Source organism: Mytilus californianus, unplaced genomic scaffold (genome assembly GCF_021869535.1).
Source record: "Mytilus californianus isolate M0D057914Y unplaced genomic scaffold, xbMytCali1.0.p SCAF_4, whole genome shotgun sequence".
Taxonomy (NCBI): domain Eukaryota; kingdom Metazoa; phylum Mollusca; class Bivalvia; order Mytilida; family Mytilidae; genus Mytilus; species Mytilus californianus.
In genome coordinates, this window is record NW_026262690.1 from 119,966,965 (window position 1) to 119,981,140 (window position 14,176).

The 14,176-nt window shown below is 33.4% G+C and overlaps 1 protein-coding gene across 1 annotated transcript; it reads right to left on the reverse strand.

Annotated features, from left to right (window-relative positions):
* Positions 1-1,971: 1,971 nt before the first annotated feature.
* Positions 1,972-13,691, reverse strand: LOC127737209 (uncharacterized). Its single transcript, XM_052247742.1, has 2 exons — positions 13,400-13,691; positions 1,972-4,148 (listed from the first exon to the last, which is right to left on the reverse strand). The coding sequence occupies exons 1-2, from the start codon at positions 13,635-13,637 to the stop codon at positions 1,972-1,974; spliced, it is 2,415 nt and encodes an 804-aa protein (XP_052103702.1). The 5' UTR covers positions 13,638-13,691.
* Positions 13,692-14,176: the final 485 nt, after the last annotated feature.

Sequence of the window (14,176 nt, forward strand, 5' to 3'; positions counted from 1 at the left end):
TGATTTTAAAGGACAATAACTCCAAAAAGATGTCAATTGACGATTTTGGTCATGTTTTACTTATTTATAGAGCTTACTTTGCTGAACAATTTTGCTGTTTACAGTTTATCTCTATCTATTATAATATTAAAGATAATAACCAAAAACTGCAAAATTTCCTTAAAATTACCAATTCATGGGCAGCAACCCAGCAACAGGTTGTCTGATGCGTGTGAAAATTTCAGGGCAGATAGATCTTGACCTGATGAACAATTTTACTCCATTTCAGATTAGCTCTAAATGCTTTAGTTTCAGAGATATAAGCCAAACTGCATTTTACCCCCATGTTCTATTTTTAGCCATGGCGGCCATCTTGATTGATTGGCGTAGTCATCGGCTACATTTTTTAAACTAGAAACCCTAAGGATGATTTAGGCTAAGTTTGGTTTAATTTGGCCCAGTAGTTTCAGAGGAGAAGATCTTTGTAAAATACTACAAAATTTACGAAAAATTGTGAAAAATTTACTTTAAAGGGCAATTACTCCTTATGGAGTCATTTGACAATTTTGATTTTGTTGACTTATTTGTAGATCTTACTTTGCTGAACAATTTTGCTGTTTACAGTTTATCTCTATCTATTATAATATTAAAGATAATAACCAGAAACTGCAAAATTTCCTTCAGAGGAGATGATTTTTGTAAAATACTACAAAATTTACGAAAAATTGTAAAAAATTTACTTTAAAGGGCAATAACTCCTTATGGAGTCAATTGACAATTTTGGTTTTGTTGATTTATGTGTAGATCTTACTTTGCTGAATAATTTTGCTGTTTACACTTTATCTCTATCTATTATAATATTCAAGATAATAACAAAAAACTGCAAAATTTCCTTAAAACTACCAATTCAGGTGCAGCAACCCAACAACAGGTTGTCTGATGCGTCTGATAATTGCAGGGCAGATAGATCTTGACCTGATGAACATTTTTGCTTTAAATGCTTTAGTTTCAGAGATATAAGCCAAAAACTGCATTTTCCCCCTATGTTCTATTTTTAACCATGGCGACCATCTTGGTTGATGGGCGGGGTCATCAGATACATTTTTAAAACTAGATACCCTAAGGACGATTTAGGCCCAGTTTTGATTTATTTGGCCCAGTTGTTTTAGAGATAAAGATTTTTGTAAATGTTAAGGGACGACGACGAAGGACGACGGGAGCCAAGTGATGAGAAAACCTCACTTGGCCCTTTTTGGCCAGGGGAGCTAAAAACTATATTTTTGTTCAAGCATTCGCTGAACCATGAAAATGAGGCCAAGGACAATCTACATAGGATAGAAGGAAACTTCGTAACATATAAATGTATCTGCATACTAGGTATAAAGCATCCAGGACTACCTTCTGAAATATAAAGCTCACAAATAGTATACAAACATGTCTTTGCCATCGATCGTATCCTTATGTCTCGCATTCTAGGAAGCAATTCATTCAGGCATTTTTGTGCATTCTTCAGGCGATGTCAGGGTTAACTAAGGGCATTTGTTTCTGATGTCAAATGATGATTTAAGTCCTATGGTGTTTGTAGAACTTTGTTTTGCTGATATTTTATTCTGTTGACAAGCTCTATTTATCCACACGGATTTAAATTAAAAGACCTTCAAGATAATTTAAGAAAAAAATCTTCACTTAAGGGCGATAACTTCATCAAGAAGTCATTTTCTAAGTTTGTGGTGGTAATGGATTTTTACATTCTCATGTTTTTTTTTCACGTTTATAATTGTGTTCAAGATATAAAGACACTTCGTCTTACTTTGGTACTTGTGTTCTAATTTAAGTAAAGCAGCCACCGATATATTTGGTGGTGAAAAACCCACTTACTTTGTATGACCCATATGAGCTAATAAGATTTTATAAGAATGTAACAAATTCTTTTAATATAAAGCCTAATTAGTATGTGTTGACAATTCCTTAAATATAATATATTTAAACAATTTATTTACATAAAAGTTTAATACTTGACTGATAATCTTCGTTTTCCCCAAAATCAACAATATTCATCATAAAAACATCAAAGCATAAAACATCATCAAATTCTGATTCAGACTCATTCTTAACTTGCTTTTTTGCTTTAATATGTTTATTCTTACTGCGACTGGAAGCCCTTTTCAATAATTTTTTTATGTCCTCTTTTTCATCTCCAACGTCTTCACATTGAAGATTTCCAGGTGAAGCACCCTCATCCTTGATTTTGTGGATCACAGATTGGTCATAAGTTGTTTTTTTTGTGTGTTCATTATAAAACTCATTCTTCCCACTTTTAGCAAGTCTTTGAAGTCTGTCTTTTATTTTCTTTGAAACATTAGTCTTCAAATTCAGAACTTCCAATATTTTTACCTTTCCCAAATATGCTGCAAAATCAAGTGGAGTATATTTATGAACATTTTCTGTATCAAATAAAATTTTTCTTCCTTCATTGACCCATAAGATTAGACAAGCTTCCTCCTGTCTGAAAAGCATCAGATAATGAAAAAATGTGTTTCCATGGAAATCTAAGGGTTTACTCCATAGTTCTGCAAAAGATTCAGACTGTATCCTTCTTTGAAACTCTGACAACAGAATTCTAAAAGTTTGCTTTCTGTTGGTTGCATATTTACCAATTGCTGCCGTAACCAACCCACTTAGTATACAAAAATCTGCTGCATCGTGTCTGTAAATCCATGGATATCTTCCTTGACATGTTAACTGATCATTTAATACAATAATATTATGAAAAGAAACTTTATTTTCTAATGTAATGCTGTGGTCAGACAAACTGTCGTTTCCAAGAGGCTGCAGGTTCTCCGTGTGTATCCCAAACCTTTGATAAAACACAAACTCAATATGGCTAAACATCTTGTTTACAAGCTCATTACCTGATGAACTCCAGTATAAGTAAATGTATTGTGCAACAAGCTCCAGTAAGACATGATTTTCAAATACATGTCTCACCAACCTCTCACAAAGGATGTGATGATATTCTGTATCAATTTTAATAACTAATTCATTTTCCAAAGCAGTATAAACTTCACTCCGTATTAACTCAGTTATATCATGTAATGAACCAATCTGCAGTAGGTAAAGAACCATATAATCAGATGACAGGAACATTGCTATTGACATACATGGATGAATAAACTTGTAAATGCCGTCGTGGAGTTTGAGGTACTTGTTGTTCATTCTGTATGCTGCTTTTTCTATTGATATTTTCTGATCTTCATTTGAACCAGGGTTTTCAGGTATGAATTCAAACCGAAATAATATTTGATATAATTCAGCAAGTTTTCTGCAGAGATTATGATCATTTAGATCTAGATAATGATTACTATTTACCAAAATATAAACTAGAATACAGTACTCATTTACTCTGTCTATAGAATTCGAGTTTTTTCTAGCAGTTTTATAAAGTTCTTTCAGTTCTTCAACAAGAAATCTTGGAGGATTGATAAAATATTTTTCTCCTAAATGCAAAAAAATTCTTTCAGAACAAAACAATGAAGCACACACGGGGAACCCCTTCCATGGTTCTTCATTCTTAATTTTTTTGATGGCATGTTCATCGAGTGTAACTTGTACAGACAAATCAGTCAAAAGTTTTGGATCCTTGAAATTACCCTGACTGGAAGCTGATATTGCAATGTTATTCACTTTCATGTGCCTTTTTAACATTTGTTCTTTTTCTTTAGCTGTTAAACAACTGTTTATGTCTATAAATGCTTCATTCTTCAATTTATTTATTTCTGGTACACTTTTCACAATGTCTAAATCAAAATTCCTGCAGGTCAATATCACTTTGGTATTTCTTTTCAATAAAACTTGTGAATGGTGTTTCATAAAGTCATTGAGAGAATCTTGAGTGTACTTTTCATCATCTATTATTAGTAATATTAATGGATGGACAATATCTGTATATATTGTGTAATTTTCTGATAAATCTGCTTTAATAATCATATGATCATTATTTTCATAAAATGAAGCTAATTCCAGACATATTTTACTTTTCCCTGTTCCTTCTCTGCCAGTGATGACCACTATGTTATTTTCTTGCATTTGTATATCTATAGTATTACAAACGGCTGGCTTTAAAAATGTTTTATCTTTTCTGTGTTCTAAAATTGCCTTGTAAATCTTGACTGAAAAAATATGTAACATAAATATAGTGATATAGATATACACCAATATACATTATTTAGAATCTTCTTCTTCTCTTCATCCTAATAAATAGTCATCTTATGAGGAAGACATAATTGAAAAATAACATAAACGTTTATAATTATGACTGCAATATAAACGTTTAGTCTCACCCGCGAGTGCTGATGTCAGTGTTATGTATGTATGTAAAGGCTACTTGCAGAAATAAAATAAAAAAGTGCACACTCTGAAATGTCTTGCCTGCTATACTGATTCAACTTATGTTGAAAAAAATGAAAACAACACGTTATAAATTTAATCAAGTCTCAGACAAAAAGGTTATACTACAAAGTATTACACAAAATTATCCATGATAAATGAACAGAGTTCCAATGTCCTCCACGCTGCACATATTTTATGTGACCTACCGTATTAGACTATTTACCGGATTTGTAATAACATAAGCAACACGACGGGTGCCACATGTGGAGCAGGATCTGCTTACCCTTCCGGAGCACCTGAGATCATCCCCAGTTTTTGGTGGGGTTCGTGTTGCTCAGTCTTTAGTTTTCTATGTTGTGTCATCTTTACCATTATTTGTCTGTTTGTCTCTTTATTTTTGGCCATGGCGTTGTCAGTTTGTTTTCGATCTATGAGTTTGACTATCCCTCTGGTATCTTTCGTCCCTCTTTTATCTATCCTAGGGAAATAACTAAAAAAAAATTTTGTTTGTTACTTAATTTTTTTTTACAAATATCGTAAAGAAATGAAGGCTTGAGAGCAAGTACAATGCAATTTCCAATATAAATAATATTTTTAAGGGGCATAACTCCTTTAAAAATATTTGAGCGGCACTGATTTTCTAACTTGTCCGAGTCATTGCTGATATAAAACTTTGATATAAATTTGATAAAAATCTAGCAAGAATTGTACACATGAGAGCCCCAACAATGAAATTTTCCATATAATTAATATTTCCAAGGGGCACAACTCTTTGAAAAATAGTTGATCGGCACTGATTTTCGAAATTGTCTGAGGCATTGCTGACAGAAACCTATGATACAAGTTTTATAAAAATCTGGCAAGAATTGTACACGTGAGAGCGCTAACAAGACCAGACGGAAAGACAACCCGGTATTTCAATGTCCTCCGCAATGCGTCGCGCGGGGGACAAAAATGAGGTAAAGGTAAGATGATCTCCACCAGACATGTGCACCTTGAAATCATTCCGTACACCGCATTTAGCTAACATATTGCCGAACTTATCTGAAAAACAGCCGTAACAATATAAACTTAAAGTCGACGTTTGAACCATGAAAATGAAGTCAAGGTCAGAAGAATAAGCCAGACATGTATATGCACTATACAATTACTTCACACACCAACTATAGTTGACCTAATGCTTATCATTCTTATAGTTCCTAAGAAACAGACCTTATCGTGAAAACTTAACACTGACCAATGATTCATGAAAATGAGATCAAGATCAGATGAACTCTGTCAGACAGACATGTACACCTTGCAATCATTCCATACACCAAATATAGATAACCTTATCATTCATTATAGTACCTGAGAAACAGACCTTACAATAAAAATTTAACAATGACCAATAAACAATGAAAATGAGGTCAAGGTCATATAGGGTCTGCCAGACAAACATGTTTGTACCTTGCAATATTCTTCGTGTACATCTACAATCATTCCATACACCAAATTTAGTTCACCTATTGCTTAAAGTATATGAGAAACGGACAAAAATACAAAAACTTAACTAGATCAAAGTACCATGAAAATGAATCCAAGGTCAAATGAAACCTGCCATACAGACATCGACACCATACAATCATTCCATACAAGAAATATAGTTCAGCTACTGCTTATAGTATCTGTAATAAAGGTTTGACCACTTAAACCTGACACCTGGGAGAGGAATTTGTAAAAGTGAAAATTCACTTGTTTTCCAATCCCAATAAAATTGTCATTTTGTAATGTTTACGTTATTATTATTTTCAAAATAAAATATTGTTTACACTAAACCTGACATTGATCACTGATCCAGTAAATTATGTAGAGGTCAGCCCGACACGTAGACCTTGCAAGGATCCTATGTACCAAATATAGTTATACTATAACTTATAACAGGTGAGAAATTCATATGACAAAAAACTATTCGCTGAACCATGAAAATGATGTCAAGTACGATGAACATATGACGGACAGAAACTATGTAACATTACATAAATGTAAACAAGGTATGAAGAATTCAGGTCTTTTATCCCATGAAGTATATTTAATTTTTTACAAAAAATTTACACCATCGACTCTGCTGCTGTAATCCTGTTGTTTTGTTTTCTTGACTTTAATTGAAGGCGAGACAAAAATGAAAAAAAATATTTTCAAAATGTTGATTTAGATATTATCTCTTAATCATAAAAAGCTTCTGATAAAATTCACTAAATTCTATGAAAATTTGACAAAGTCATTAATGTCTAAAAGCTTTGTCCTCATGCTGTAATTTAGTGTCAATAACTGCAAAAATAAGTCCTTTAAACAGTAAAATAGGAAAATGGAAGAAAAAAAATATTTTCAAACTTTTTAAATGACTAATGTGGTTTGATATACAAAGCTCTGTCAAAGTTTCATAATATTCCATGAAGCTTTTGCAAAGCATTGGTGTCTAAAAAACTGTTAACTTAGACTGTATCTTAATGTTACATGTTACATGAAAGTCTATGTAACAGCTTTCGATATATCGATAGTATATCACTAATAATTTAACAAGAGGCTGTCATAATGGCAGCAAACTGGGTTGTTGGTGTTCCATGTATTAGAGTCAATGTAACAGTTATCAACATGATCATAGGCCACAACTGCTAGACAGTTTGTTACATCGTAAGTGGAAGTTGTTAAATCAAACTTGAACTTCATTTTGTCATTAGAAAAAAGAGATTAAAATTTGAAATGAATTTGTTCTCAAAATATTGCACGGAATGAAAATTATGAATTCATTCCCTATTTAACACCAAAACTTCTCAATGGCAAAAGTTAAAATGGTTATATTGAAACTTCAATCTTGACCTGGATTTTGCCATGAGAAACATTTTAAAATTTGAAACTGTTCTGTAATTATTTAACTAGAACAACATTTTTTTTTATCAATTATGGAACATAACTCTAGAATAGAAAAAGTGAAAAAAATTCAAAATTAACTTGACCTAAATTTTACAATAAGAAAAAAACATATTGAAATTAGCTCAGGTTTGATTCAACTTTTCTCAGTTTATGACAGAGAAATGACATAAGTAACATTTTTCTATCAATCGAAAAGCATAACTCCCGAACAGCATTAAAGGGTGAAAATATAAAATATAAAGCTTACCTCCATTTTGTCATCAGAAACAACATATTTAAATTTAAATTTAAAAAAAAAAATGATCTTCCATAAGAACGTATTCTGAAACTAACCCATTAGAAAACTTTACATTGGATGTCAATAAGACAAAAGAAACACCAATAGGTTGCTCTATGACATCCGTACTTTATTTGGCCTTTCAAATTTTTTAATTCAAGCGCCACTGGTGTGTATTTTGTAGACGAAACACTAGTCTTGCGTACACAATTTTAATCCTTGTATCTATGAGACAAAAAAAAACATTTTTTTTTTCTACTTAAGTCATTATATAACTGATATTTCTAGCCATGTTTTAACTCCTTTATGTATAGGAAATACAACTGGTACCTGCTAAAGGGCTGTGAGGGCCTATGTCATGTTTGTAGAGAAAACAACAGGAAATGAAAATGTAATGTCACAATTAAGTAAAACATATTTTTGAAAGGTATATATCTGTCATGTCTGTCCTGTTTTTTAAAGGAAAGTTTGTGCTTATGCCAGATCTTTTGAGATCTCAGTTAAATTTATACACAACTGTAGTACTTTACACTAATAAAATAGGTCAAAGTCTCAAATGGTCCGGTTGCAGAAAAAATGAAAAAAAGTCCTAAAACAATTCTACAATAGCAGATGCACAACTTCAACATATGTTCAATATTTCTGTGAAGTTTAAGGGATTCGGGTTGAAAACTGTAGAAGAGTTGATTACACAAATTAGGTATCCACTTTTGACTGCCCGCTTGACCATCCACCCGCCCGGCCGACATCACCATACTATAAGCCGGTTTTGGACTTCGTTCAACCCGGCCCATAATCAAAGAACCCCTGTGAATATGCTGACATACCCACGCCCCCACATTGTCCCTGGGCAGACAAAATCTCACTATATACCTAAATTCAAAGACTCATAACTCATACAAAAGTTATCTGACAAAAATTTCTTGTAAAAGCATCTACATATTATGTCCTCATTTAATACAAAGTTTCATACATTCTGTTGTGTGGTTTCAAAGGAGTTGCGCTGACAAACTGTTGCAGAAGTAAATTATGGCAAAAATTATAAATTCAAAGGGGCATAACTTCTAGAAAGTGAAAGAAATTACTCATGGAAAGATTGGATGAGTAGGTTGAATAATTTTAAATTATGTTTAGGTATGGCGAGGACAAAAAAAGAACATTAATATAGCACTTTTGCTGACAATTGCATTAACTACAGTTCTTAAGAAGGATAAGCACTTTTTCAGTATATAAAATAACTACATGTGAATCAATGATAGCGGGTCCTTTAATTTGAACTGATCCAAAGACATAACCCAAAGTTGTGCATATGAGATAATAGGAGACTATATTTCAGTGTGTGTTCATTTTGTAGATTTAGCAGCTAACCTGTGCTACTTCTTGTTAAGGTGGCCAGTGCCTTAGGAAAGACTTGGAACAATTGTTGGTTTCCGAGTAGTTGCGATGACAAACTGCTGTTTTAGTATATTTATGCCAAAATTCTAAGTTCAAAGAGACACAACTCCTAGAAAAAACATTGGAACATAATTTCCTGTCAAAATGCACATCTACATAGTACATGTAGTATGTCCTTATTATCTACAAAGTTTCATGAAATTCTGCCGTGTGGTTTTAGAGATGTTGAGATGACAAGAACAGAACTGACTGACGGACGGACGGACAACAGGTAAAAAAAAACTTTGTTGCATGGGTTATTAAAATAAGGAGTTTGGACAAAGATAGGATTACTAATGAAAGAACTATCCTTCACAGTTCATATCATTTGGACTCTGGTGGATAGTCATTTCATTTGTGATAGCATTACCAAAGAAAGAACTATCCACCAAAGTCCAAATGATGTGAATGTAAGCTCCTATAGGTCACTGTAAGGCATTCGACATGGGCTTTTATAGTTTGAGACATTTTTTTACTGAAGATCATTTGTTGACCTCTAGATGCCGTTTAACGGCATTTGGAATAAAAAAGTATTTCGATCATTATTTCATTGATTGCTGTAAAACCTTTGTCACATTTTGTTTATACGTGATGTGATTTGTATGGGCTTTGTTCGTTGGGACAAAATATAAATGGCGTTGAGGGGAAAACTGTTTGAGGCAACATTTAGGTGTTGAAAATGTTTTATGAGTGCTCACAATGACCTCACAGTCTTAACCTTTTTACACGGAAGTCGAATCTTATTGACAAGTACGAAATAAATGCAACATACACAACACATCAGAAAAGATCAAGAAGATATGCATTGTGGTGTTAAGCATACTCCAATCGAAAACAGGAAAAGTGTATCTGACAGATCATAAAAGAGTACACACATTTTAAATCATCATTGATAAAGATACCAAGGGATATTCAATCTCATCAGTAAAGAACAAACAGACAATACCAAGTCAAAAAACGAAAAACGACCAAAGGACAAACAACAGTATACAAAACAGAAAATGGAAAATTAAAGAAAGAGCAACAAGAACCCCACAAAATTTCGGGGTTGATGTTAGGAGCTCCGGATGGGTTATCAGATACTGCTCCACATGTGACACCCATTGTGTTACTCTTATACCAATTTTGGCAAGTTATACCAAGTGATATGGCATAACGCATAAGCAGATTGGTAAAAGACTCACATCTAGCTATAAGACATCATCAAGTTCATAAACCATCTGTCATGTGAATTTTCTAACCCTGAAGCAAAGAGTGATCTCACCCAGGTTCTCCGGAAAGGTACGCAGATCATCTCCAACATACTGCACCCCTAGTGTTGCTAATGGAAATACAAACCCGGTGATAAGTCTAATTTGTTAGGTCATATTCGAGAAAAAAAGGAAGGGATAAGTATCTTGTCCTAGGGAGGGATAAATCCTACTTTGTAAAAAATCATTCTGATTCAAACGAAAAACTCTCTTAAACTGACATTATTAAGATACTTTTTTTTTGATTGACAACATATTTGTCACGTTTGGATGACGTATTTTTCAACAAACAATCAGCATTCCAATGGGAACAAACTGTTTCCCTCTTCTTGCCGACTTGTTCCTTTATTCATATGATGCTGACTTCACACAGGAACTTCTTAGGAAGAAAGAGAAGAAGTTAGCAGTATCCTTTATTTTTACTTTCCGCTATATAGATGATGTTCTCTCACTAAATAATTTAAAATTTGGTGACTATGTTGAACGCATATATCCCATCGAACTTGAGATAAAGGATACAACAGATACAGTCAAGTCAGTCTCATATCTTGACTTACATCTAGAAATTGACAATTAGGGTTGGTTGAATACAAAACTTTACGACAAAAGAGATGATTTCAGCTTCCTAATTGTGAACTTTCCATTTCTATGTAGCAGCATTCCAGCAGCGCCTGCATACGGAGTATATATCTCCCAGTTGATACGATATTCCAGGGCTTGTATCTTCTATCATGATTTCTTTGATAGAGGGTTGCTGCTCACAAGGAAGCTATTAAACCAAGAGTTCCAAGTGGCGAAGTTGAAATCCACCTTCGTAAGTTTTATGGATGCCATCACGAGTTGGTTGACCGTTATGGAATATTTATTTCACAGGTTATAGCGGATATGTTCCTATTGTCGCAACTACAATCCCGTCCCTTTTCCCGAATGTGACCTACCGAATTAGACTTAATACCGGGTTTGTACTAACATGAGCAATACGACTGATGCCACATGTGGAGCAGGATCTGCTTACCCTTCCGGAGCACCTGAGATCACCCCCAGTTTTTGGTGTGGTTCGTGTTGCTCAGTCTTAAGTGTAAGCCAACTGGTGATGGCATCTGTTAAATTTTCAAAGGGATGATTCCAACTTCACTATATGGAACTCTTGGTTTAACAGCTTCCTTGTAAGCAGTAATCCTGTATCAAAGAAATAATGATAGGAAATGCAAGTACTGGAATATTGTATCAAGTGGGAGATATATACCCCATATGCAGGCGCTGCTAGAATGTTGCTACATAGAAATGGAAAGATGATACTTGGGAAGATGAAATCATCTCTATTATCGCAGACATAACTATGATGAGCTGCTGACCAAACATGAAGTTTAGTAGTATTGTAGAAATATGTGACTAAAAAAGTTCTTTCAACATACTGAAAATTCAAAGTATTGACAGTATTTTCCGTGAAAAGAGTGGCAAAGATAATTACTGGATTAATGGAGGGAGGGACGAACTGAAATAGAGATAAGATGAATTCACTAACATACCACCCAAAATCCTAGAGAAGGGTTGAATGTTAGTGTACCTTCTTTTTGGAAAGATAGCTACCAATAACATTTATTATATTTTAATTCCATATTGACTGACTGCTTTACTTAATGATGTTAATTATAAATCAAAAGTTTTCCACATGCACCTCATTCATTGCATAAGAAACAAACAGTAGACATTTCACAATATGTCAAATCAAATTGTATTCCTAATGCTTTGTCATTTTAACATAATGGTATTAATTTAGTAATTCATATATAAAGAGGATATTATTATACCTTTCTAAAATATAATGAACTGTATATACTTCATTTACATGTGCACTAACAATGGTCATAAATTGTCCATTACGATTGTTCATATATATACATTTTAACGAACGTAATCTATGAATTACTGATAAATTATTAAGCCAGGGATTTCGTTACCACAAATTACTTAAAAACTTTACTAAATTCTTCCACAGATATAAAGATTTGGTTTTGAAGTTTGGTTGTACCTGTAGAAAACTTATTTCAAATGGGATTGCACATCCTCAGTTTACGGCAATATTGTTTACCGTGCCCGGAAATTTAGAAACGATCCTGGTAAACTTATCGATTCTTTAAATAAACTTATTCTAAAAGGTTAACAATTCAACACTATAATTATATCATTAAATATTGGTTTTATTGGAACTAAAAGAGGGACGAAAGATACCAGAGGGACAGTCAAACTCATAGATCGAAAACAAACTGACAACTGATACTAATATTGATTTTGTTTTCTGTAACTGTATCTTGGCATTGCACAAGGTCATGTTATTCTCTGACTGTTTATGACGTCTTTACACTAAATCCATTGGAGATTGGATGTGAACGGATTGATAATTTAGTCTTAGATGCATGATTGTTTTTATTAGTTGTTAGTGACTTTGAACTAGCTGTCAGTAACTGCGAGTACTCTCAGATCTGTACTTAGTGTCTTTTTGTTGTTTGGATGTACAATTACCCTGCCACGTCCACTTGTATTTGTAGTATTTGTATTTTTATCCATCTGATGAGTTAAGCCTCTTTCAACTGATTTTTATAGTTCGTTCTTATGTTGTACTGTTACACCACTGTCCCAGGTTAGGGGGATGGTTGGGATCCCGCTAACATGTTTAACCCCCGCCACATTCTGTATGTATGTGCCTTTCCCAAGTCAGGAGCCTGTAATTCAGTGGTTGTCGTTTGTTTATGTGTTACATATTTGTTTTTCGTTAATTTTTTGTACATAAATTAGGCCGTTAGTTTTTCTCGTTTGAATTGTTGTACATTGTCATTTTGGGGCCTTTTATAGCTGACTGTGCGGTATGGGCTTTGCTCATTGTTGAAGGCCGTACGGTAACCTATAGTTGTTAATTTCTGTGTCATTTGGTCTCTTGTGGAGAATTGTCTCATTGGCAATCATACCACATCTTCTTTTTTATATGTATCTCTCGGTTTATCTGGAAACGAACTAAATCAATGAAAGCAAATATTTATATTATTCTACAAAAAGAAAGCATCTGGGTTTGAAGATGTATGTAAGAAAACAATTTGTATTGAGCAAATATTAATATAACATTTTGATACTTTGTTTTCAACTAAATGGACATACAGACCTTGAGGTATTATTTTCAGTTTAAATGAAAACGTCTTCGTTACTTCATTATCATATATCAGTATGCACAAATATCTTCCTGCATTCTCCGAAATTGTTTGCTTGATTGTCAGAGATGGAACAGCAAGGACACCTCCACTGTACTGATTATCACTAGGGTCTATCTCTGTCCTTTTTTCACCTTCTCTATACCATTTGACAGCTATAAGTGTTTGTTGATTATCACAGCACTGTTCCATAGTAATATCATCTCCTATATAAACATTGTATACTGTTGCTTTTGACTGTAAGTCAATGTCTGAAAACAAGATACTAAATATTTAGAACCTCACATACTGTTATTGAAGTTATGGATGAATATAGTTGTTAAATTTTTTAAATGACCAGTAGAAAATTCATCATGTTCCATTTTGATTTATTACCACAGCTGGTCATCAAACGTATCCTGGTCCAAGTAATCAATGCTTTATTAAAACATTTAGAAAATTCAAGCTGGTATTTTTTTTTTTATTTTCAAACTGTCATCTGCCTACGCAATAAGGGCAATAATTCAAACAACAAAAATGCACACATTGTTATGCAAAGCATACCACCTCTAGTAATTCGACGTTTCAGAAACATAACTCGAGGATCTAAAGAGCCTGTGTCGCTCACCTGAGCACAATGCAACAATAATATTTGTGTTCAACATGTTGAATGGAAACTGTGTTGGCCAATGTATGGTCTTGTTGATCATGTTTATCCATCATAATTTTTAGGATAAAGCAAAATTGAAAAA

What these genes read in the sequence shown, in the direction of transcription:
- LOC127737209 (XM_052247742.1), bottom strand. Translation starts at nt 13,637, where the DNA reads ATGGAACAGTGCTGTGATAATCAACAAACACTTATAGCTGTCAAATGG. An exon ending in ACTGAAAATAATACCTCAAG is followed by an intron (nt 4,149 to 13,399) that starts GTCTGTATGTCC and finishes ATATTTTTTCAG; the next exon opens with TCAAGATTTACAAGGCAATT.